Raw genomic sequence first — 26,297 nt, 5'->3', positions numbered from 1 at the left:
CAGTTATTGGTCTCTCATTGTCATCATTATATGGGGATTCAATGTATTTGACTTTCACAAACAAAATAATGTTAACATATGCCTTTTATAGTCTGTAATTTAATTCAGATCAGTTAAATTCAACAAATATGTTCTGAATGCATAGTACACCAGACACTGTTTTAGGTACTGGGAATACAGAAGTGGGCAATAACTCATTTCTGCTCCTCCATCTCTAAGGCTGCCTCTTGAAGCTCTTCATTCTTTATTCTTTTGGGGCCACTTTCCATGACATGGTAATTGTCTCTTATTCCCCTCTCAGCACCAATAACCTAGATATTAAAAGTCCTTCATAAAGTATACTTTTAGTTCATAAAACATTCTCCAAAAGAAGGCTCTCAAAGTGAAAACTTGTACCAGTATCTCCATTTCATTCTTTCTTTTCCTTCTTTCTAATAGAAAAAAACAGAGTGAGAATTATACTGGTGCAGCATGAGTTAAGTGTTGGGGAGATTTTGGTTTAGTCTTGGCTTTGCTGCTAACTAGCTGTTTAACTTTGGGCAAGTTATATAGTCATGTAGTCTTCCTGAGCTTGTGTTTTCTATACTATCAGATGAGAGTCATACTGGGTTGCATCCTCTCTAACATCATGTGTATATTATAGCTCTAAAGTTCCATCCCTGTGCGTATAATTGTGTAGTCAGCTGCGACTAGAAGAGTTCCTTTGATTCTTACTTTCATCTTAAAATTCTGTGTGAGTACCTATATAGAGTAGAATTCAGGTGTAGCATTCTGTTTTCTCTTTCAGCCAAATGCAGACTACACTTTATTTTATGTGGCCCCTGGTCCCAGAAATGTGAAGAGATCACAGCTCATTGTATAGGTAGTTCAACATTGAATGAGATGGACGTAGTATTTTCATTTAAGATTCTTAAAGGTTAAGATGGTCATGAATACTTTACCATCTTTAAAGACTGACTATTTCCTTAGGAACATGTGTGTCATTTTGGTGATGTCATTGGTCCCTGAGAGACTGTATGTACAGCGGGAGAGGAAGTACGGTGGGAGTACACCATGTATCGGGGGAAGTTTTCCAGGAAGAAACATACTCACAAATAGTCTACCTTCTATAACTTCTCCTATATAGGATTTGCCACAATTACTATTAATTAATTAATCATATATGTGATAGTATTGTTTTCATTTTGTCTCCCTCATTACACTAATTTGTCTAGAGGGAGAGTCCACCATGTCTGTCTTTCATTACTATATTCTCAGTGCTTTGCAGTGCTTGGTACGTAATAGGTGCTCAGTAACATTTGCTGAGTGTGATTAGTTGAGAACTGATTGCCTTAGAATCTACTGTTCTAAATATAATGCTTTCTTAGAAATATTACGTGATCAAAGCTGGAGTTCAGTGATAATCCGTCTCTTTCTGACTGATGGACAGCTCAATGACAGACCCAAGTTACCCAGCACACCATTGATAAAGCCCAAGAGAGGACCTTTGTTTGATGTTTCCAACTAATTCATCAATATGCTGATGCCATCTGTGCTTAGTTCTCTAGCCCAGACTTCTTGCCTTGTTTGATTGAAAAACAAATATTTGGTTGGGTAGTAGGCATCTCAAAATAACATGTCAGAAACTGAGCTTCTCATCTACCCACCTCAGATCTCCTCCTACAGAGTTCCCCACCGCAATGAGCAACTCCATTTTTTTAGTTGCTCAATCCAGAAAGATTGGAGTCTTCCTTGACTCCTGTCTTTCTCTACACCCCTTACTTGATCCACTGGCACATCCTATTTAGTTTACCCTCAACGTTATTCAGATATTCAGAATCTCACCATATCTCACATTCAGTGCTGCCACAACCCTGGTCCAAGCCTCCATCCTTTCTCATCTAGATTACTGCAAATGCTTCCTAATTAGTCCATCTCCCTGAACCTGCCCTTGCCTCCCTCATGAACTATACACTATGATCTCTGACCTCATCTCCTCATCTCTTACTTCTCTCCCCCTGGTTCGCTCTGCTCAAGCCTCACTGGCCTGGTCATACTCCTGTGTCAGAGCCTTTGTAGTTGCTGTTCAAATGCGGTTTGCACTTGAAATGCTCTCCCTGCTGTACTCCACAGTCATCTCCCTGGCTCACTTCCTCACCTCCTTCAGGTCTTTTTTCAAATATGACCTTCTCAGTGACTGCTCTGTCTAAAATAGAAACTTTCCCCAAACCTTCTTATCCCTCATCCTCCATTCTATTTGTCTTTAGCACTTATCAGCAGTTAGCATATTAACGTATCTTGTTATTGTCTCTTCCCAATAAAATTAAAGCTCCATGAGGGGAGGAATTTTTGGTTGTTTTGTTCACCACTATATTCCTAGTGTCTACAACTACCTGGCACACAGTCCACAATCGAGAAATACGTGCTTATAGAATGAAAGGATAGAGAAATAGAACCTTGATTCTTAGTTTACTGCTCTACCTAAATTCTGTTGGAAAGCTTGGAGGTGGTTGTGCCTTCAGAAATGATTCAAATTGTCAGTGATTTTTACTTCCTGCAACGTAACTCTGCTTCTGAATGTTTTTTGCAGTAATTTCTGACTGCCATTTATGATGCCCAGTTTCCAGACCTGATAGGGCTTTTTTTTCCCCATGAAAAGCTCTCAAACCTACCAGACTAATAAAAGTTTAGTGCTTAGAAGGAACTCATTTTACATATGAAAATGCAGCATGAATATTCTTTTGGCTAACATAAAATGGAGAATTATTTGCTTTTTGTGAAAACTCCAATTAAATGGACTCTTTTATTCCATAGAGAACTAGCTCGCCAGACTTCTCCAGCTCGATGTAGTTTCTACTGTGAGCCTGCACCCCATAGAACACAATAATACCCTCTTTAGTACTCTCCCTTTTAATGTTCTATACTTTTTTCAGTTGACTAATGATTTGATTTTGACCAAGAATATCATACATTGAGTCTCAGCATTACTGCAGTTTTAGTCTTACTTCAGGAAGCTCAGGTTAGCTGTGTGTCTTAAAAAACAAGGAAAATGGTTTCAGTGGTAGGAAAAATATCCCCATTTAAGTCTCACAAAGCACAGTAGTCATGTAAAACTATAAACAAGGGAAATCTTTATTTACATGAAGTTTGAAGCCAACTCTACCACCCTCTTTTTTCACATCTTTTCCCTGCTGTTCCCTTTCCTGAAAGTCAGAACTTTGAATTTTCACTGACTCTCCCAAGGGTAGAATGATCAGACCTGAGAAATGTATATAATTAGTGGAATGCAGAGAATATTCTTTTTCAAAGGAGTATCCTCAGTGTTAGGTCATTAGAATACTGACATTCAGTGGTGTAGCAGTAGTTATAATGGAATATTTGGTATTAGTGAATGAGCCTATGCTTCTCATTAACAATTTCTAGGTGGCTAGGCATTAGCTAATGGGTTCATGAAGAAGACTGGTAGAAGAATAAGTCATGGTCCAGCTTTGGTGATGGCCCAAAGCCAGGAAGAAGGGCTATCACTACCACTCCAAACGCTGTATTTCTTTGAGTCAGTGATGTCTGCAAACATGGTTATTGGCTTTCAGTTTTCCCTCAGCAAATATTCAGATGGGCCATGTTGGAATTTATCACTGTTATAAGAATATATGTTAAAGATCACTTCCCCTCTTCCCTGCGATTCAAATTTTATGGCCAAACCTGGGTAAAAAGGAAAGACATCACAAGTTTCAATAAACCCAACAAGCCAACAAAGGAAAAGGGTACTGATGTTTCAGTTCTAGTGGGACAGCACGAGTGACCCTGCCTCCCTCTGGAGAACATGACTTCAGGGCCTGGCCATCAAACACAGCCACATGCACTTACCCTGGGGCTTTGCATAGGGCCCTCTCTGTTCCCAATCTACCCTGACCCCTCTATCTCTCCTCTACTGGATGGCTCTGGAAAATTCCATTTTAGACCAAGTTTACTTTTTCTGTAAGAAAAAGTCTGAAGAATAAGGAATTTAATCATCTATGTAATTATATGTGGTTACTACACTGTTTTGCAATAACTTTCACAGTTGATCTAGAAATTTAAGAATTCTCCTAAAAAACGTCATTTATCCCAGATACACACTAGCGTTGGCTTCGTTTATGTGCGATGAGGCACTGATTAGTTAGCAAGAAATTTATTATTGCTTTAAAATAGCTTTACGTAGTTGGATTATGTTCCAAGGCAAAGGTCATGTCTATTTTCCACTGTAAAACTGGCATGTTTTAAAGTTAGAGGTCTTTTCTTTTCTTAAGTATATTTAATCATATGATTGGAAAGTTGCAAAATTCAGTGTTTCCCAGTGGGCTTTCTATTTCTTCAACAAATGAGTGAAATGCTGTTTGGTTGGCAGTCACTCAAAGTGGGTTAAACTGCAATGTACTTTATCATTATTCTTCAAAGACCTTGAAATAAATAAACTTCACCTAATAAACTCTTCCTTCAAGGTTACAACAGTTTTGTAATTGCCAGCATTTAAAAAACCAGCTTCTGAAATTAATTTTCCTATAACATGTCAAGTACTAAGACAAAAGGAAAAGTAGGAAACTTATTGCAAATACATGGTTATTCATAGTTATTATGAAGGGTAGATAGTAGCTTTTAGTACATTTTACAGTAAAAATGTCTTTTTTTTTTTAAATGTAATTACATGGTTCTAAAGCACCTTTACAAATTCACTGACACTCCAACAGCCTGAACTTTGGTACCTTTGCCTTAGCCTTTTCTTTAATGGGTTCTGATTTGAACTGAGTCGTTTTCAGTTTTTTCCAAATTTGTCCTTGATATGTGAGGAGGATAGACATAGCATGTGTAGTTTCTGGAATGAAACTACCTGCAAACAATCTGTTTAAATGGGCAAATCATTACTTTCTGCGTAAAAGTGTATATTGGAAGTACAGTCAGTTCCTTGAGCAATTAGAGCAATGCATTTTAAAGGAATTTAATAGTCATTATCCCAGAGTTACCTTGTACAATTAGCTATACTATGATATGACATCATCTCAACATATAATATTTACTGAACTCAAAGTGAAATAGATGCTTAAACTGAACTATGAGACAATACTTGTCTCTTAGGAATGTAGATTCTAAGGAACTGGCTAGTTTTGAGACTACATTCCCATTCCATTATGGTTAAAGCTTGACCTAATCTTGGCTGGTATAATCCAGGAGGGTGAGTAATACTATTCCCTAAATCCAAGCTAGTTGGGATTTATTATCTCTAAATGTACTTTTAAAACTTGTTCAACGTCATATTTAAGATAAACTGTGGAGAGGAGATTGGTCACAGAAGAATGCAATGGTTTTGTTCCTCTTTTTTCTTTTCTTAAAGAACATTTTATTAAACTTATATTGTTTGGACAGTTGAAGATGATAGCAGAAAAGAGCTACTGTCACATACCGTATGTAAGTGAGGCTTAGTTTTCTTTTACAAAATGGATTTGGCCATACAGATTAATGGTGACTGATAGAAGGGCAACTGGTTATCATTTAGGAAAGATAAGAGGGAAGTGAAGGCTGTATGTATAGAACACTCCCATTTACTGAGTTTCTAGCTGGCCCTTGTCATTCATCTTGGACTTAAATTCTGTGACTAAAGATTCTATCCCTCAGCTAATAAGAATACTCTTAGGAATAAAAACAAGGTCACTATACTCTTTATCGATAACATAATTATATGTAACCCTGACTAGGTTTCATATACTATGGAATCTTCTAGAGTCTCATCTTGAGCAAAAAACTGTAACATCAGATGTAAATATGATTCATATACTAGCTCCCAGTCAACATGGTTAGAGGTTCTGTGAGTAAGCCTGAAAAGATAATATGCCTAAAGTTAGCCAATGTAATATAGTCCATAAAGTGATTACTCTCAAAATAACCCAATTACCTCTTATTGTTCTGGCAAATCCATAGAATTCTATAAGAACGTAATATAAAGTTGTCATTTTTCTCTCACTTCCTTCTATTTCTGTGGTTCTAATACCAACCAAGGTGAAGAACTACTAATTACACACACACACACACACAAGAATATTAAAGGTCTTTCTCTCAGAATGTTTCACAACCACTTTTGTAGAGTAAACGAGGTCCAGTTCTGAAGTTTTAGAACTTCTTTGGTGTTGGCTTTTTAATGTGAGGAAAACATGTAAAAATCTCTACTCCCTACATTTTTTGGGATACAGGGGAAAGGAGGAGGGTCTTAGAGTGGAGGGTGGAGCTGGGGCTAAGGTTGCCATTGACGCGTGGAAGTTTCCTGGCCGGGAGAGGGAAGAGGGAGTTTTGGGATATGGCTCATATACTTATGAATCACATGAGTGTTGGGCTTGATTAAAATTCTGAATTTTCTTTGACATTGTGGCTGATCTGTTGATCTATTTTCACTCATGGTTCTACTAATGTGTTCTTTTCTTCCTCTGGGGGTGGTGAGCGGTCTATAAATAATACCTTATGTAGAGCTTCCTCTGATCTCTGCCCTTTGTTCTCATCTTTAATGAGTTGGGTGAGTGTTTAGCTTTTTCTGGGAAAACATTTTTCAATCATTAAACCTTTGCGTGAAGAATGTAGGAAAACAATTTTTAACCCCCTCTTTATCTTGTTCAATATCTTTCAGAGGTTTGAAGTGATAGAAAGCAGCATTTTTCTTTGGGTCATGATGAATAGCAAAATGATGATGCTTTCCTGTTTTCCTTTACCAGTGTAGGAAGAGTCAGTATGTGTAATATGCGGGATATAGAGTGTCAAATGTGTTTCGCTCTCATTTCCATTAAACATTTTTCATTCCTATAAATTGCTAAGTTATCAAAATGTCTACAAATCTTAGAAAGAAGAAACTATAAGAGAGGGTTTTTTGTTCCATTACTAAGGTTAATAAGAGATCTGTTATTAGCAGAGTAGACGCATTGTTCACTGAGCTTGTGTATTTTTAAACACATGTGGAGCCAAACATGAGGGGTAAAGTATTAGCATCTCAATGAGAGGGGAACATGTGTCAGCTGAGAGAGATGTATTAAAGTAAGATAACAGCAACACATGCTGGCACTTTTTAAGCATGAAAGGGGAATTTATTTGTCTGACCACTTCACACACCATATTTTCAAATATTTAAGATCAGTATTGGTTCATACTGATATTTTACCTTACGTAAACGTGCCTTGTGAAGTCACAACATAATTCTCACAGTGGTGGTTTTTTTACACCCTGTAGGCTCTACCCACATGGAGAATTTGAAATGCATATTTTTCCTACATTATTTGAAAAATTTGGTTCAATAGTCATTCTTAAGGATTTCATGGTCACATATAGACAGATATAAAACCAAGGAGGCGTTGGCTCCTTTTGGTTTGTTTTCTTTCTCTCTAACATCAGGGGAAGGAGCGGTCTAGTGAGTCTGTTTGGTGTCTTTATAAAGGTAATGCAGTTAATGATAGAATAAGCTTTTAAGACTCCACAAAAGGAGACATTTTGGAAGTGCTGGTGGGGGTGGATCTGGGGGGGTTGGTGTTGCTATTTCCAGAGGTGATGAGAGAACACTTTTAATGGTTCTTCACTAATCTCATGTTTCTAGGTGGATTAAGTTTGAAGAAAAAGTGGAACAGGGTGGGGAGAGATGGAGCAAGCCCCACGTGGCCACTTTGTCCCTTCATAGCTTATTTGAGCTGAGGACATGTATGGAGAAAGGATCCATCATGCTGGACAAGGAGGCTTCTTCTCTCCCACAGTTGGTGGGTAAGTATGTTGTCTTAAGCTCCTATCATTTTTTTCTGCTCTACCTACCTCTCCATGAGTCTCTTTCAATGTAGAAGACTTCTAGTGTAAGCGGAGCTGAATATTCTATAACATTTATTCTCTCTCTTTTTTATGTTATAAAACTAGTAAGGGTTATTGCAAAAAATTTGGAAAATACAGACAAATATTGAGAAAAAAATTAAAACTCATCCATCATACTTCCATCTGGACATAACCATTGTTAACCTTTTGGTGTATTTCCATCCAGTTTTGGTTCTCAGTCCTCTGTCTTATGCTTTTCACTTTTATGTTGTATTAAAAATTACCATGTTTATATGTACAGATTTGCATTCCTCCACTTATTAGCATAAGATTAATATTTTAAATAGAACCCTCCCCCTTCATCCTTGGTCATACTGCACTGGAAGTCTGGACACTAGATTTCTAGAACTCCTTGACCTTAGACATGGCGCTGAGCTTCTCTGGGCCTCAGTTTTGTCATCTGTAACATACAGTTTGAGTATTCTCTAAGAAGGAAACTGGTCTAGGTCTAGTCCCTCAGTTGGGCTGATTTTGTAGGTGAAAGTCAAACTCCTTTAGCTGTAGGTAGAGCAAATTGGGTGGGGCAAGGAGCCAGCAGAACGTTATGGATTAATGACTGAGTCAAGTCATGTTGGTGCCGAGGATCATTTGTATAACCCACGACAAGTCACTGAACCTCGTGGTGCAGAGCAGCTTTGGCATCTTTGTAATTAGTGTTGTGTAGTGAATGTCAACTCACCATGTTGAACACCTTGAGCACACGTCGCTACATTCCAAAGAGAGGTCATTGTTTTCATTTTCTAGCAAGAGACTGGCCTGAGCTGCCTTATTATCCTTCAGGTTGGTGTGCTAAAGATCATGTTTTCCTTAAGGAGAGGTGCAGGGGCTCTGCTTATTATTCCTAGGAAAATTCCATAACTCGGTGACCACTGGACCTGTAGGGATGACTGCACTTTCTTAAGGGGCCTGCAGTGTGCCTACTTTGGGATTGTGAGGAGAGGATGTGGATCGTGGCCCTGATGACCAGTGTAAAATTCCTGTGTAATCTCAAAATTTCTTTGAATATCTGTAGGCAGAGGGCTTGTCTATGGCATCTGTGCCTTTATGGACAATGGGAAGGCTATAGTATTTGTATTGGAAGAGAAGATCAGTTCTCAAATCAGGCATATATCTTGCTGACCTATACATATGTTTCTTCTTCAGAGAGCTTGTTAGTTAGATTCACAAAGCAGCTCCGCACTTCCCTTGCATCTGAAGTGCTTAAGGTACAAGTGGAGAAGGGAGAAAGACTAATGTGAAGATGCTGGGTGGACAGAATGAATTAGTTTATGCATTTATTCAGCAGTGGTACATGGCCTTCTACAATGAGCCAGACGCTATTCTAGGCCCTGAAATTAGGTTTGCAAATCTACCACTTCGTAAATGGGATAAGTTACAAATCCATGTCCACATAGGTAGTGAGAAGATAATGTTGGAAATACTGCTTTATGTAGAATTTTTTGTATTTGACAAGGCAGGTGAGACTGAAAAACGACATCTGATATATGAGGAGAGCTGTTGGATTATTGTACGCAGGGAAGATGAAGCCCATCTACAAAGACAGAGAGAAGCAAAGGGAATGAATGGTTTTCCAGGCTATTTGTTTCACTGACTTTTCTTCATTTGTTAAAGCTGCAAGAGAGATTGTTATCCAAAAAAGTATCATGGTTAGCAAAAATCAGTCCAGTTTCTGAGTGAGATTTGCAATTTTCAGGCTTTAAGAACTAATCTAGAACAAAGATGTCTGAAGTTAGAAGTCAGAAGTGCCTAAGTGCAAAGCAAAATGGGAATTAAACTTGTGACTGGGCAATGGATAGCAATCTGTGTGTTGTGGTTTAAGGGTCATCGGGAAGTTTCCTGTATTGAAAAAAAAAGTCCTACCGTAGACCATGGTTACTTTCTGAACTTCCACTGTTTGGAGATTCATTTCACTGAACCCAGGGTTTGTTTTCTATTAAAATATACATACTCTTTGGCAGAGGTCATATATTCATTCCATGAGCTGCAGAGTGGTGTTGTAGAAATAATGGTGGATTTAAACTGGGGGGGGGGGTTAATTAAAGTCTACCCCTACTAGCACGTGTGACCACAGATAAGGCACATTGCTTAACTTATTCGCAGTCTCTGTTTCTCATCTGTAAAAAGTGGATGAAGGTAGACCTCTCAGGGTGTTGTTAGAATTGAATGAGGATCTCAGGTGTAATTGTCCTTACTTCGATGACTATCCCAGTATGAATGAGTTTATCCAGATCTTTCTACACGTCACCTAGCAGGGGCCGAGTGTAGACTGAGTCAGGTCAAGAGATGCTCAGGGACTTCATGAGCAGGAGAAAAATCCTGAAAGGTGTAGTAGATGGAGCTAGAAAAAAACCTCACAGCTTCTTTGCTGTGCCTGGAGCTGGCTGGTCAAGAAGGGTGATGAACGTTAAAGTTGAATTAAATACTTGGGCTTTTCTGTAAAACTGTCTTCGAGGTCTTCAGCACCAGAAAGAGCCATCTTAAGGCGTTTCTGGTCTTCAGTAACTAACTGACCCTTTCCATGTAGTAGAAGACAGAGTCCCACATTACACTGGAGCCTCATTAGCCAATGGCCAAAGAGAGAGGTTCTGGTATTTACTACATTTAAGAAAGGTTCATCAAGCATTTTACATTCTCAGTTTAATTTTCCGTTACTTTTTATTATCCGCTGCGGCTTTTTTTCTCTAACCTCCACGCGTTTGCTTTAATAATGTCATTAAATTTTAAAATTGGACACCACTAGGTCACTTTGACGTGTCATCACGCAGTACTGTGTTTGCTCTACCATCCGTGAGGCGAGCAGGCAGAGAGCCAGTGCTGTCATTCTGGAGCTGATAACACAGAGAAACAATTCAGAGGCAAATAACACACATCACAAGGAAAACAAAGAAATTTTTTTAAAAAAATGGACTAGATTTGAAGGAGTGGGGAGAAGAGCATGTTTGAGAGAGTGTAAGTGGCTGAAAAGAAATACTTAAAAATCCTCTGAAAGAGTCAGATCCTTACAGCAGCTTTAAAAGCATGAAAGAAAAAAAACTGCCCTGATTTCAAGTGATAAAATGGCATGGTAACTTGAGTTACTGTCATTACTTGATTATTAAAAAATCTTTTGCTAGCAGAGGATGCAGTGGATTTGTTGTTTCCTGAATGGTGGTGTTATTCAGACTTGAGAATTACATGCAGCTAAGTCTTAAGATGCATTTCCCCTTCACCCTACTTTTATTTCGACAAACAAGAAGAAAAAGAAATCAGGATGAGTGTGATTATATCCAACAAACAATAGCACGATTTCTTTCCTTTTTTGCAGTCCACTTGCTGCCCCTTCTCAGTGGCCTCCGAGGGGCACCCTCCCTTTGCAGGTGCAAAGCCACTACCACCTGGGGGCCCATGAGCAGTGGCCACTGCCTAAGCGGGTGTCACTTCTCACACTTGTGTAAAAATTCAGCCTCATTCTGATTCTCCTCAGGACCTCTCCTAGTTTTCTTCATGAAGATCCCCTTCTGAACCCTAATAGAAAATTTGTGTTATTTAAAGGATAAAACATCATTTTTATAGGTGATTTTAATAACTTTATTATTGCTGTCATCTTACAATTTTACATTTAAAGTATCATTCACATATGAAGCCAAGTACATGAGAATTTCTCTCCCCTCCTTAGTTAAAAAACAATTATAAGCCATTTCAGGTATTTTATTATGATGGGAAATGGATTAGGAAAATGTAGCTCTATTTTTGGAGCTCTCATTTTTATATTTAAAGGCATTCCTGGGCTGTGCATGTTGGCAGATATATTAGTCAGGTTGTTTCTTGCTTTTAACACCTTTTATATTTTCAAAATGGTAATATATTTATTTGTTAATCACAAAACTAAAACATGTTCATTTCTAGTAATGCAGAAAAATATAACATGCAAAAGTCAAAATACCACTAATCTCATCTTTCAGAGCTATCCTCCCAGCAGTTTTTCGGTGTATCTCTGTTTACACACATGAAATTTATTTTACAAACTGGGATCATACTATAACCCTCTAATCTGCCCTTTCTAACTTAAAAACATAATATGAATATTTCCATGTTATTAAATATAAGTATAAACATCATTTTAACGGCTGCAAAATAGTTAATAATCTATAGTTGGGCATTTAAGTTGCCTTCAAGTTTTTATCGTAAAGAAAAGAAATGAACATTTTTGTTATACTTTTGTGAAATTGCTTATTTCCTGATGATAGGTTTCTTATGGTGAAATATTCAAAGCTTTGAACATTTTAAAGGGCTTTGTTTTTTATTGACCAAGTGGCCTTCAAGAAAGGTTGTCTTGTTTGTTACTGTCATCATCAGTATATGGCCTTGTCTATTGCATACAACATTCAAGTCACTGGAGACTGGTCTTCTAAATTTTGCCACTTTGGTAGATTAACATAAAATTGGTGAAATTTGTATAAATTAGTTTAAATTGTCTGTTAGTCTTGAAGTTGAATATTTCTTGGGCCTTTTGTGTTTCTTTTAAGAATGGACTTATATACACTACCAAACGTAAAATAGATAGCAAGTGGGAGGCAGCCGCATAGCACAGGGAGATCAACTCGGTGCTCTGTGACCACCTAGAGGGGTGGGATAGGGAGGGTGGGAGGGAGACACAAGAGGGAGGGGATATGGGGATATATGTATATGTATAGCTGATTCACTTTGTTATACAGCAGAAACTAACACACCATTGTAAAGCAATTACACTCCAATAAAATGTTAAAAAAAAAAAAGAATGTTACCTTTGACCTTTTTTGGGGGATTGCATGACCATCTTCTCTTCAAGTTTTTTTTTTTTTTTTTTTGGTCTAGAGTTTCCTTCTTAAAGAAAAATATCATGTGATACGGAAAAATATCTAAACTGTGAATCAGAAAACCTGGTTTAATTGGGGGGGGGTTGCCTTTAATTAGGCTGTATCTGTGAGCATCTCCCCTCTCGCGCTCTTTTCTCATCTGTATAGCAAGAGTTTGAACCTGATGCTTCCTGAGCTTCCTTTCAGCTCTGCGATCATCTTGAGCTGGCACTTTCTCTCTGAATTGGTAACGTCTGTGGGATTTTGAACACTGAAGGCTTAATTTTAGTGTAGCTATGAAATGTTACTGCCTCCACTTTCCTTGAAAGGTTTTGTAGTTTATGCTTAAAGAGGTCCCTGTGGGCCATTTTTGTGGAAACCTAATGAAGGGCATAAGCCACACAGATGTTGTAACCTGTTCTAATTGGTGATTTCCAGACATTAGTAACAGAGGGCCAGCTGTGCATATATATGCACTGGTTTGAGATTACAGGGGAGGTCAAGAATAGAGGGAGGCCCTGCCAGGAAGGGTAGATAAGAAACACTTTAATCCACAACCCTGGAATTAGAGTAGGAGTTTGATAACACTTGCCGCAGATATGCCAGGGCTATTTATTTTTATGGTTCTTCTGTAAAATGGACTTTCCACTTTGATTAAGATTTAAAGGGAAAATAGATGGGTTGTATTCAGTAGCACTTAATTATTTTACCATAGAACAGAGGGTTAAGTATAATTACAGGATCCGTTCTGAGAGTTTTACTGAGTAAGGTTTGTGTAGTTAAAAATACTCAGAGCTAAAGGCCATTCTCAAACCAAAACATTCCTATGGGAGAAACTCTTCCTGCTTTGCCCAGGCTCTCTACCAAGTGGTCCAGTGTTATGTGACATTTATAGCATCTGTGTAAGGCATGTGATGGAAAATCCTGGATTCAGCCTCTACTTGGCTCCCAGGTAGTTGATTGTACACTGTGTGAATTGTCAGCTTCTGGCTGTGAGACCAGTTCCATGACTGCTTGTTAAAAAGATGGACTAAAAAAAAAAAAAAAAAAAAAAAGATGGACTAATGAGAGGTGCAGTCATGCCCAAGCAAAGCCCCTTGAACATCTGTAACTTCACTTTGCGAAGAGATGGGAATGTTTGGGAGGTGCTGTTATCCTATCAGTATCCAGCAATTTTCTTTCAGACTTCTTCTGCAGAAGAAGAGCTTTTGTTCTCTTCTCCACTTTTGTATGTGGAGGAGTTGGCGCAAGAGGAGAATACTGACGTGTGTTGATGCAGCCCCGCGCCTGAACGGGTGGGCCTGGGAGCTCTTGTTCTAGCTCTCTGCCAGGGACAAAGCTCTATCTGCAGACGGTGAGGTGTTGTCCTGCCATTGCATCTTTTTTATTATTATTATTATTTAGTTAGTTAGTTAGTTTTGGCTGCGTTGGGTCTTCATTGCTGCACCCAGGCTTTCTCTAGTTGCAGCACACGGGCTCAGTAGTTGTGGCGCACGGGCTTAGTTGCTCCGCGGCATGTGGGATCTTCCCGGACCAGGGCTGGAACCCGTGTCCCCTGCATTGACAGGCGGATTCTTAACCGCTGCGCCACCAGGGAAGTCCCGTGCCATTGCATCTTGCACAGATTCTGTGATATTTTGTCCTGTGCTCCATTCTGGACAGTGGATATGTCAACCTGTGATGTGACATTAGAGGAGACTCTTATGTCATACTGCTGACATGCTGATTTGTGAGAAAGAGGACTCCTTGTTTTCTGTTAGAGTAAAACATATCCTTCAGCACACCCGCCCATGGAGCAATTTCTGTAAAGCACAATCATCCTTTCTACTTAGAACCATTCTGAAAAAAAGAGCTCAGAGAAATTTTTTGGGAAAGATTTTTCTAAGACTATTTTATTTTATTATTTTTTATTGAAGTATAGTTGACATATACAATCTTATATTGGTTTCAGGTGTACAACATAGTGAATTGGCATTATTATACATTATGAATTGATCACCACGACGTCTAGTAATTATGTCACCATACAAAGTTATTACAATATTATTGATGATATTCCCTATGCTGTGCATTACATCCCATGACTTATTTGTTTTATAACTGGAAGTTTATACCCCTGAATCCCCTTCACCCATTTCACCCACCCCCCTCACCTCCTCCCCTCTGGCAACCACTAGTTTGTTCTCTGTATCTTTGGGTCTGTTTCAGTTTTGTTTGTTTCTTCATTTTGTTTTGTAGATTCCACATATAAGTGAAATCATTTGGTATTTGTCTTTCTCTCTCTGACTTATTTCACTTAGTGTAATACCCCCTAGATCCATCCATGTTGTTACAAAAGGCAATATTTTATTCTTTTTTATGGCTGAGTAATACTCCATTTTACACACACACACACACACACACACACACACACACACATATATGTATATATCACATCTTCTTTATCCATTCATCTATCAGTAGGAACTTAGGTTGCTTCCATATCTTGGCTATTGTAAATAATGCTGCAATGAATATAGGGGTGCATATTATCTTTTCAAATTAGTGTTTTTGTTTTCTTTGGCTAAACACTGAGAAATGGAATTGCTGGATTGTGTGGTGGTTCTATTTTTAATCTTTTCAGGAAGCTCTGGTACTGTTTTCCACAGTGGCTGTACCAATTGACATTCCCCACAGTGTAGGAGGTTTCCCTTTTCTCCACATCCTCACCAACACTTGATATTTGTTGTCTTTTTGATAACAGCCATTCTGACAGGTGTGAAGTGATATCTCATTGTGGTTTTGATTTGCATTTTCCCAATGATTAGTAATGTTGAACATCTTTTCGTGTGTCTGTTGGCCATCAGTATGTCTTCTTTGGAAAATGTCTATTCAGATCCTCTGCCCACTTAAAAATTGGATTGTTTGTTTTTTTGATATTGAGATGTGTGAGTTCTTTATGTATTTTAGATGTTAACCCCTTATTGGATGTATCATTTTCAAATATCTTTTCCCATTCAATAGGTTGTCTTTTTGTTTTGTTGATTGTTTCCTTTGGTGTGCAAAAGCTTTTTAGTTTGATGTAGTTCCACTTGTTTATTTTTGCTTTTGTTGCCTTTGCCTGAGGAGACAGAGCTAAAAAAATACTGCTAAGACTGATGTCAAAGAGTGTACTGCCTATGTTTTTTCCATGAGTTTTATGGTTTCAGGTCTTTCATTTACATCTTTAACCTATTTTGAGTTTATTTTTGTAAATAGTGTAAGAAAGTGACTTAGAGCTAATAGAAATTTTAGTGATTTTTCTTTTTTAGTAAGACTAATATATTAAAATTTCTAGAAAATTCTGATCAGGTTATACTTTAAAATGACTAATAGAATATATTGGAAAGGCTTTAGTTGGATCCAAACAAGAAGAATAAACCTCCCTTCTTAGAAAAGACTGAGGCATAATTTTATACTTTAATCTTTCTTTCATTGGATTAATTAGTGTTCAAATAACCTGATATGGTATTATTTTTCTTTACTTTGTCCTATTATAAAGAAAATATAACATTACAGAAGAATTTGGGAAAACAGATTTAAAAATCAGTAATGTCGTGATGTTAAATTTTGCATATTCTCTTCAAGATTTTTTCATATCATTTATATTTCTGGCACAGTTGCTATGATAGAGTACATGAAATTTTCTAATCTTACTTTTAAACAAAACAGTTGGAAAATATAATTACTTATTGTGTTACTAAGAGAAGAATGTGATTAATGTGAATTCACTACTAACTGGGATTGAAAAAAATTTACAAGACAGTTCTTCCTCTCTAAACATGTAATTAATACCAGAATATTTATAACTCTCTCTTTAATGCCAATAGCACTGTACCCTGTATCTTTACCTTCACAGACAGTGGAAAGTTAGAAATTTTGAAGATAAATATATTGATATTAAATTTGAGGATGACATCCATAAAATTACAGTAAAACATGAACTTTGTGGTCTTGTGACTGAGTTTCGTTTTTTGCTTTTGTTTTGCTTTGTTTTTGTATCAGAGATGATTGTTGACCATCAGATTGAGACAGGCCTATTGAAACCTGACCTTAAGGATAAGGTGACCTATACTTTGCTCCGGAAGCACCGGCATCAAACCAAGAAATCCAACCTTCGATCCCTGGCTGACATTGGGAAGACAGTCTCCAGTGCAAGTAGGATGTTTACCAACCCTGATAATGGTAATGCAGGGGCCGCCCGGCAGCTGCTCTCTCTTACCTGCCTCACTCACCTTTATTCCACCTCTTGTCACCTTTATTTTCTTTTTTAAATCCCTCTTCTTATTTCTTCTTTTCTCAAGTTCATATGCCACAGCCATTTCATAATGACACTTTTTATCCAATTGGGCAGGTTTGCAGTCCTGTTGGAAAGATGTCAGCAGTTACTGTAGGCTACAGATGCCAAGATGCCTTGCTTGTTCCACACACATCTATTCTGATTGACTGAGAGGGTTTGGTAATAGCGCTATGATAAAACAACTGAATGTTTCCAATGAATCAGCAAACTTGCAGATTATTGAGTACATCAAGGAATGTGCTTTTGACATGGTGGTTTGTCAGAATTAGGAGGATAGACTAAGATACGATACTCTGACATCTCGCATCATGAAGTGTTTGCTTGGTACATGAGTTGGTGTCCAGCCTATAAATGATCATTCATAAAAGTAAGGTTCAATATTACTTTTACTGCTTAAAAGACCAATCTACTCTTTTGTTATATGATACTGATAGTTAGATGTGAGAATCATTATTCAAGGTAGGATATTAATCCCATTATATAGCAATAGGAAAGGCACTGTGTTTTATTTATACTCTCTTGCATTTACCAGAGTTTCTTGCAAAGTGTCTATCCTCTGTATCATTGTCTTCGTTTTGAATAAATTTCATGATCTGGTGCAGTATAAGGGAGAAGTTAATTTCCATGAGGTATAGAAAATGAAGGTGTGGGGAAAGAGTTGCTAAGCATTGGGCTGGTAAAACTAGGTCTCTCCCATCCCACCCCCAGTCATTTTAGTATTAAGAGAAATGAGTAGATAAGGGAGCTTCTAATTCATTGTTCTCAGCTGCACTTTCAGAATAACATAAAACATGTTGTCACGCAAAAGGTGGACTAAGTGAAGTGTATAAACTGAATTCTAACTCAGCCACTCCATTTCTGGAAATCGGGTTTTCTGACTTAATATTAAAATTAACGGTGGGCTGGCAGAGAGCTTACTGTTAGCAAACTTTGCTACACTTTGGAACCATCCCATGTCGGTTTTTTTTTTTTTTTCCATGTCGTTTTTTTAATGAGTGTTTAGTCATTAAGCAGAACCAAATGAAAAGTTCAGTTTTATTGAGTGACTTTTATATTGATTTAATTGCTGCTATAAGTTTTTTTTTGAAGCACAACAGGTTATAAATAAATAATTAAAATGAAAATGTTCTTTATAAAAAACATTCACGAAAGGAAGAATCTAATCTAGAACATTCCTGTGACAATTTGATGGTTCTACCATTACCTAGAATATTGAGGCTGACTGGAAATGTTTTGATTTTTGTGTATCTCTTGTTTTATTTATTTTTTTAAATAGCATTTTGAAGAGTTTAATGGCTGGAAATGTTATGTGATAAACAGTTTGTTAAAACTGATGTCACAAATAATTTTAAAAACAACTCACATTTTAAAAATTATGGCATTTAAAGTACAAGTCTTTTTTTTATATCTTTATTATCCTCTTTCTCACATAAAATGAAACTTTATGATTTGGAGACTTACTTTTTTTATCACGAAGTTGGTGGTAGTATAAAGAAGCAAGAAAGTGCATTGTTTTCAAATGTTGCTGTATTTGCAATGAGAAGAGGAATGAATATTGTAGAGCGAGGGTGCCTTCTACCAGTGTGGTGTGAGGGTGAGCTTCATTTTCACGGAAGTATAGGCAGAGGAGAAATTAGGAACGGATGGGTCTTGGAGGCCAGAATCTTGTGCTTTAGGGGAAAGCATTTGGACATGGAATACAACTAATGAGTTGATATTGCTCGGTCATTCAATCTTTTATTTATCCTATCAGTAGATCTTCGTACTTCAGAGGAAAGTTGAAATTGCATTTGTCACTCACCTTCTCACATGTGAAATGCCATAGATGCTGGGCAGAAAGCAAGTTGGAAGGGCAGGCAGTTCTTTTTCTTTCTGACTCTTCAGCTGATCAGCTTACACCCTACAGCATGGAATATGATTTAGGCCTTTTAAAAGATGTTATTGGCATTCGTGTTACCTAACTCCTTTTAAATATCCAGAGGCAAGATTTGGCTTTGAGAGATTCTATAGTAATGAGTTTCATGTGCCTCCAAGGTACATTATTATAAAGTATCAGATGGGAAATTTTTGGTTTTCTAGAGGCACTTTTTCTTAACTTGAAAGTTTATACAGTTAGAAATGTTCTTAAAATAAAATTCTAAAATAAAAAATTATAGAACTTTTGCTACTACTTTAAGCAATCAGAATCATGTATCTATTGTAGTTGAAGCTAGATTCTAATATCGCCATGTAAAAACCTAGATAAACTGAAGTCACCTTGGTTTTCTATCACAGCCTTAGAAAATGGACTCAGGATGATGCCAGCCTTAGTTATGATAGCAACAATGCAACTAATAGCTGAAATCTATGGACATACTGTAGAATTGGAAATTTTTTCATTCCCCAGTAGTGTGCTACCCCTTACATACTCACAAGAGCCAATTGCTATCGGGAATTTTGAGGGCTGGTTGTAAAACACAGCTACTATTAAAAATTAAATTACATAAACATATACAATTAGATAATATTATTAAAAACAATGGTAATAAATACTCAAAATTCATTATCTCCTACTTATTTTACTGCATTTTACTATAGGCTATGCTCTTCAGGTTATTTACATCTATTGTGTCTGTGTAGTCAAAATGCTACAAAATAGTGTTCTGCTACAAAATAGTGGGAAGTAGAACACTTCTTCCCAACTCTGTATTCAGGGACTTCATATTGGAAGCTTGGACTCAGTCACGATGGTAGTATTACACCACAGAAATCAGCAAACGCTACAAATCAGGACTTGATATATTGTTTTGTCAATTGTTTCTAGACTTAAAAAAGGGATAGAGAAAATGCTAATAATGCAGATTAAACTTAAAAGTAGGTAGTGTCAAAAAAAAAAAAAAAAGTAGGTAGTGTCTATAGCCATTATCTTAGCTTGGGCTCCTATAGCATGTTACCATAGACTGGTATAAATGCTTAAACACAAGCATTTATTTCTCATAGTTCTAGAGGCTGGGAAGTCCAAGATCAAGATGCAGCAAATGTGGTTCTTGGTGAGGGTCCTCTTCTTGGTTTGTAGATGGTCACCTTCTCATTCCATCTCCACGTGGTAGAGAGAGCTTGATCATCTTTCTCCTGTTTCTTCTTATAAGGGTGCTAATTCCATTCATGAAGACTCTGCACCCAAAGCCCCACATCCTAATACCATTACATTGGGAGTTAGGATTTCAATATATGAATTTTGGGAGAATACAAACATTCAGTCCATAACAGCTGTTAAAATGTGAATAACACAAAGAATTGAGGAAATATTCTTTCAGTATTCAGAAGATATTATCCAATTTAGCGAAGGAGTCACCCATATCATTGATGATTGAGTGAAGTCAATACACTCATACTTACATATATCTTCATTGTTTCACTTTTGTCTTACTCATTAACATATATGATAATGGATGTTCAATGGATGTCCAATGGATGTTGGACCTATGCTTGTTTGCCAGCTGAAACCATAAGTTGGCTACTGATAGAAGAGTTTGGTAAAAATCAACAAAAGCTTTCTGTGAGAATCAACTGGCTGTAGGCAGTTTACAGTAGAGCATTGTGTATTTATTATTTGTACGTGTGCTGCACATCTTTTATAGCAGTAAAATTTACTACACATACACAAACACACACACACACATTTTTCCACCAGAGAGCTGGTTTTCAAACATTTACCAGCCCACGCAGTACAGCCCACCACTGTCTAGCCATGGCCAAAGGTTAACTCTAATTTTTCGGGTCTTGATGTGGCTTTGGATTCCAGATGATTTAATGATTTTGAAAAGAAATGAAAAACATTGTTATTTTTAATAAATCAGGGAAGAATCAGGCTAGCTTCCGAGATGTTAATTACTGTGAAATTGCCACTTATCCAAGACATCTGTGAATTCTGGTGGGCATGTCTGCCAGGTACTAAATTTTAGGCAAGTGCTATATTTTCTCAATATATTAATTGAGGCATTTCTATGGAGTTAGTGTTGCATGAAGAAATTAATGAAGTTTTCATTTCCTCTGGTGTTAGACTTTCATTTACTTATTCTCTTTCTTTCGCACTGTTATTTTAGGTTGAACCATATGAAATTGCCATTTTTGTGGGTAAAATAAAGTTGACTATCGGCAATTTCATATGGTTCTACTTAGTAATTTGGTCAGAGATACTCAGATAATAGTTCCGTATTATTTTAGTTCACTATGAAAGAATAACACTGAAGCCTAGGAACATTCCTTGGTAGTATTTAAAAATCAAATAAGATGTATTTAGTTTATGTTTTATTAGAAAGTGAAAGTAAAGTTTATACCTAATCGGTATTCAGTCAATAAATTGACAAGGTTACCTGATAACTCTGTTTTAAAAAGTCATGTTTTATAGGATTATCTGATTTTTAAAAGTATCATTTACCATTTAAATGGATACTTTTGATATGTATTGTCTAATCTTAACAAAAGATGAGTAATACCCAATTTAAGGACCAAGAACCTTAATTCGAGTATTCGGCTTTCACTCCCTTTATGGAAATTTGGGCAAAGCCATTATGAATTTGTCCCTGGTCTTTTCCTGGCTTCATTTTCTCCCCCTAGACTATCATAAAAATCCTTTCCTTCCATGGTCTGGGAGTACAGATGCCCTTTACTGAGAAGTGACTTTGGTTTTCCAACTGCATCTAGACTATGAATTTCATTTTGCCCAATCCAATTTTATGATCCCAATATTCATTAGCTTTTTGAGCAAAAAACTGGAAAGGTAATTTAGTACCCAGTTTCTATGTTTGTAAAACAGAGATAATGAAACTTAAATGAGATAATAAATGTAAAATGTTTAGAATGGTAACTGTACATAGTAATCACTCAACAAATAATACTAAATTATATGTAATAAGTTTAGGCACAATTAAGGAAGAAAAATCTCATATTGAGTAAGAGTATTTTCTGGAATGATATTTGCTCTGTAACTTACTATTTTGGAAGAATCTCATGGGCATAGTGCTGATTTATTTTCTCTGCCCTTTGATAAGTGATACCAATACCATTTCATTAGCAATGGAGAGGAAGAAGCCCTTTCTCATCACAGCCCTCTTACAGAATAGTCTGTCCCCATCATTGATTTTCCTCTTTGCTGGCTATCAGGGAAACCCTAAACCACACTGAGAATCGAAGACTTAAAGCCGCTGCAGCAGGTAGATGAGGATTTGGAAAAGGTGGCAGCTCCAAGCCAGGGCAGCTGGCTCCTAGAACTCATGCTGCTTCCTCCAGGCTTTCTCCTGGTGCACTTTGGCCTCTTTTGTAGTTATGGGGACCCAGGGCCTGCTCCTGATTGAACCTCCAAATTCAATCTGAATTCACCACTTTCTGTTTGTCTATCAGGTATGAGAAATGCAATCCACTTGCTCCCACCATTTATTGCCCACCCTTTACTTTCTCCCCGGATTCCTCTTTTCAGTGTTATCTGCCAGGCAGGATGCTGCTTCCTAACTCTTTCCCACACGGCTGTTTCTGACATTAGCACACAACACCTTTAGGTATTTTAAAAAGTGTAGTCTATTGCTGTTACCTATAATAACACAGATAGTGGTTAGCAACATAGAACAAACAATGAAAAGAAATCATTTTTTTTCTGTTAGTAGTAATTCTAGGTCCCACTGAAATGTAAGTAGGATTAGCTAGGCTCTTGCAGCTTTGCACCCGATCGGAGGTTAGGCATATTCCAGCTATTTGGTTTGGGTATTCCATCAAGCTGCCTGGATATTGGCATGTGGTGGATCTGGCTGGGACCATCGCCAGGTTTGGCAGCTTTCTCAGTCACTTTAGACATTCTTAGCTTTTGTCTGGGTTTTGGATTCCAGCTTACCCCAATTGTTTCTGGCTGGTTATTCTACTTTGCAGTATCCCTTTCCCCCCATACCCTTGAATTCAGACCTGCTCCCTGAATCAGTGGGTAAGGCAGACATTTCCCTAACTTCCCTCAAAGATTCTGTTCCAGAAGCAGGTCACTGTGCTTCTCCAGTTCTGAGATAGGTCAGCTGACAGGCTCACATCACCTTCAGAGGAGTCATCTTCCCAGGTGCCTTTCTGCATATAACCAGCTCTTTCCAAAAACCAGCAGCACACATCCATCTGTTTTGTTCAGAACTCTAATTCTCCGTTCATTTGCACAGCACAGATGAATGTCCTGGCTAGAATTCAGTGAATGACCAAGCTCTTCTCAGTCTTAGATTAAATGAACCAATCCATGGAAAGTTTCTAGAAAAATGTCTGAATAAAAGTATTCCTTAATAACTGTAGTATTTCTACATCATCTATCAGATACCATTCTTATTTTTTTTTTTCCCTTTCCCCAGACAGGTGACTGATCTTCCAAGATTTTTAATGTTCAGATCTTTAAATAAACAATAACACATTTTTTCTCCAAGGGTCATGCCCTTGCAGTATTTGCTAGTCTAGTCTGCTGTTTATGGCAATGAAGAGTCAGGCTTAAGAGATATAACACGAATGAGTATTTAGTTTTTGATATTGAAGGCCTACTTTACAATCTTCTCCTTGAAGACATGGCACCATCTTTTCCAAAGGCTTCATTCTAATCCGGGAGTAATACTTAGTAGCAGTATGAGTTTGAGCAATTTACATTATCTCCTTGAGCCTCAGTTTCTATATCTGTAAAATAAGGGTACTAATGTCTTATTCTATGTATATAACCAGGAGTAAATGAGATACCTTTGTGAGAAGTATTTAATAATCATAACGTGAGATGTCATTGTAAGGAACAGCTATTATTCAGAAATATTTTAAGGGGAAAATTTAGTGCCTTTCAGATTTAAAACTGAAGACAGAGCTTCAATTCCCCACCATTACTTTGTATTTTCTCATTTTCTGTGTCTTTTAATTTTTTTCCCCCACCACTCCATATATGAAAACATTCTTAGAGTTTTATTTTTAAAACAACACCACTTTCATTATCAACTTTACAGAATCCAAATAATACATAAGGAGGTGCCACTCATGGGCTTTATAATATTTTTAACTTAGAGTATAAAGCTTGATTAGTATGTCTGAGCAATGACAGTTCTTAGCTATCAATAAATAATATATGTATAGCAGGACGTTACCATGAAATAAACATATTTTAAAATTTTACTAATTGCCAGTCTGTTTTACATAACCAGGGTCTGTGATGGAGTAAAGGAATGGAATGATTCTCATTGTCGTATCTTACCACATATGAATATTCTCTTCTCCATTTCTTTCTTTCTCTGGAAAAGAGCCCTTAACTGATTTTCTGCTGCCAGCCTCGAGTAAATCTTCTTCCAAGGCTTGAGATCCTTGATAGAGCTACCCTTGTGAAGTCTTGCTTTTCCCAGACTCAGCTTGCTGTGAGAGCAGATAGGAGGGTAGGTGTAGATCCTACTCCCTGCCCCGGTCTCTATGAAAGAGAAATAGAGAGGAGAGGAGAGGGAAGGACAGGAAAACATGAGGGATGAGGGAAGGCAAAATAGAGACATGAGATGTGAGCACTGTGGACTCTTTCCCGTGTCTTCCCAAAAGAAAAAAGGGGGAAGAAAATCAAAGTCTTCCAAGAATGAGAAAGCATGCCTCATTTTACTTGAACCCTGTTTCAGTATAAATACAAAGGACAAAAAGATTTTTTTCAGGTTTATGAACCTGATATCTTAAAAATCACATTTTGATATTAAAGTTGCATTAAATTAAGCCAAGGTTGCTGTCTTTCATGTTTTCCAGCACCCTTCAGGATGTTGAACAAAGGAAATATCGTTCCATCAATGGTTATAGTAGTAGTAGCAACAACAATAACACCTCCCATTAATTGAGCACCTGTTATACACCAGACATTGTTTCCTGTGATGTTTCTAATGTTTCTATATCATTATCTCTAACTGCAGATGAAAAACCTGAAGCTCAGAAATGTAAAATAACTTGCCTCAAGATAGAGAAGTGGGGGAACCTAGTGCACTTGATAACAATATTCATATTCAACTGCAGTGGTAATGAGCTTCCTGAACCATAATTTATTTCCCACACATCAGTGATTCCACGGCTCTTACTTTGTGTAACCCTGTGTTGTTGAAGGGCTCTGAGGTCATTCTGTGTCTAGGCAGGAATCCTTGCCAAACACGGCAGTTGGATATCTTTATTGGCTTTCTAAATGGAGATTTCTAGGCAACATGTCATGTGTTTACAGGTGAAGTATTGCTAAACTCCTGAGTTAAATTTCTTGGCTAAATAATGGTGTGGAATACATAGTAGGTGCTGAATAACTATTTGAACATACAACATTGCAATCCGAAAAGAGTCCTAAAATTTTAGCACGAGTAAAATTTGTTTTCTTCGTAATAGGATTTCTAAGAAAATGTTTTTTTGATAGGGTTTTTTGGTGTTTTTTTCTTTTTGGTTTATTTGCCTGATTCAAGTAGGGACACCCTTACTTGAACAGATTTAGGATTGATGGTTTTGAACAAGCTGATTCTCAAGGGAAAGAAGAATCATTACTCCCACCCCCCCCAACCCAAAATCCTCCTCACAACACCTTTTTCTACAGTCTAGATATTGGAAACCATCACCCGAAAATCTTTAGAGCTATGTCTCCTCATCAAGTCACAATAATATAAACCAGTTTCTACCTTGTTTATGCCAGAAGTCAGGCAAAAGTGATTTAAAAGAGGATATGTAAGATAGTAGCAAAGCTATTTATTTTGTAGCTTAAGTGTAGAAGAGGTACAGTGAAAGCATTATTTGGAAAAGGCTTACACAATATATCATTACCATGCTATAATCATAGAAAGTTTGGCTTCACGTTTAAGAACAACTTTTCAACATTTTATCTTTGGAGTAAATTTGTGAAGAGAAGAAAAGCAGCATGAAAAGGTTACAGAGTTCGTATCTCTTCCTGCACAGAAGTACACAGAGGTCTAACAAATCAAAATGTTGGAATTTGCCAATATGAGTAATGGATGCTGTGAGCCTCCCAGTTTTCATGAGGATAAGCAGCCAGATGGCTCCAATCAGCTTTACTAAAACACAGGTGCCAAGTCTCTATGGGCAGTTTCGTTTTCATGCTTGTCTTTGGAACCAGGTTCTTTGCCAGTGTGTGCCAGGCTCCGTTCCATTGTCCACTTGATGGCGCGGCTTAGCATCAGCGGAGGCTGTATATGCAAAAAGGAGTTCCCAGCTTTAGTTCCCAACAAATAACACACTGACATGTTGGTGGGGGTGGGGGGGGGTGGTGGGAGTAGAGGAGAGAGAAGCTGTTGGGGAAAGCCAGTCATCAGCACCCGAGTTTTGGAGCAGCT

General features: G+C 37.5%; 1 protein-coding gene across 5 annotated transcripts in view; it reads left to right on the top strand.

The window, feature by feature from the left end:
* SLC4A4 (solute carrier family 4 member 4) overlaps positions 1-26,297 on the top strand; it is a 351,691-nt gene that overhangs the window by 144,252 nt on the left and 181,142 nt on the right. For 3 of the 5 annotated variants that reach the window (XM_036852386.1, XM_036852389.1, XM_036852390.1), the window contains exons 5-6: positions 7,583-7,743; positions 16,683-16,835. In XM_036852386.1, the coding sequence (XP_036708281.1) occupies positions 7,583-7,743; positions 16,683-16,835 (314 nt within the window). Of the gene's footprint in view, positions 1-7,582; positions 7,744-16,682; positions 16,863-26,297 lie in introns of all 5 variants that reach the window. The other 2 variants (XM_036852387.1, XM_036852391.1) reach the window with 1 other exon arrangement.

Source organism: Balaenoptera musculus, chromosome 5, assembly GCF_009873245.2.
Source record: "Balaenoptera musculus isolate JJ_BM4_2016_0621 chromosome 5, mBalMus1.pri.v3, whole genome shotgun sequence".
Lineage (NCBI taxonomy): Eukaryota > Metazoa > Chordata > Mammalia > Artiodactyla > Balaenopteridae > Balaenoptera > Balaenoptera musculus.
The sequence above is the reverse complement of the archived record's forward strand: the minus strand, read 5'-3'. Positions and strand labels throughout refer to the sequence as shown.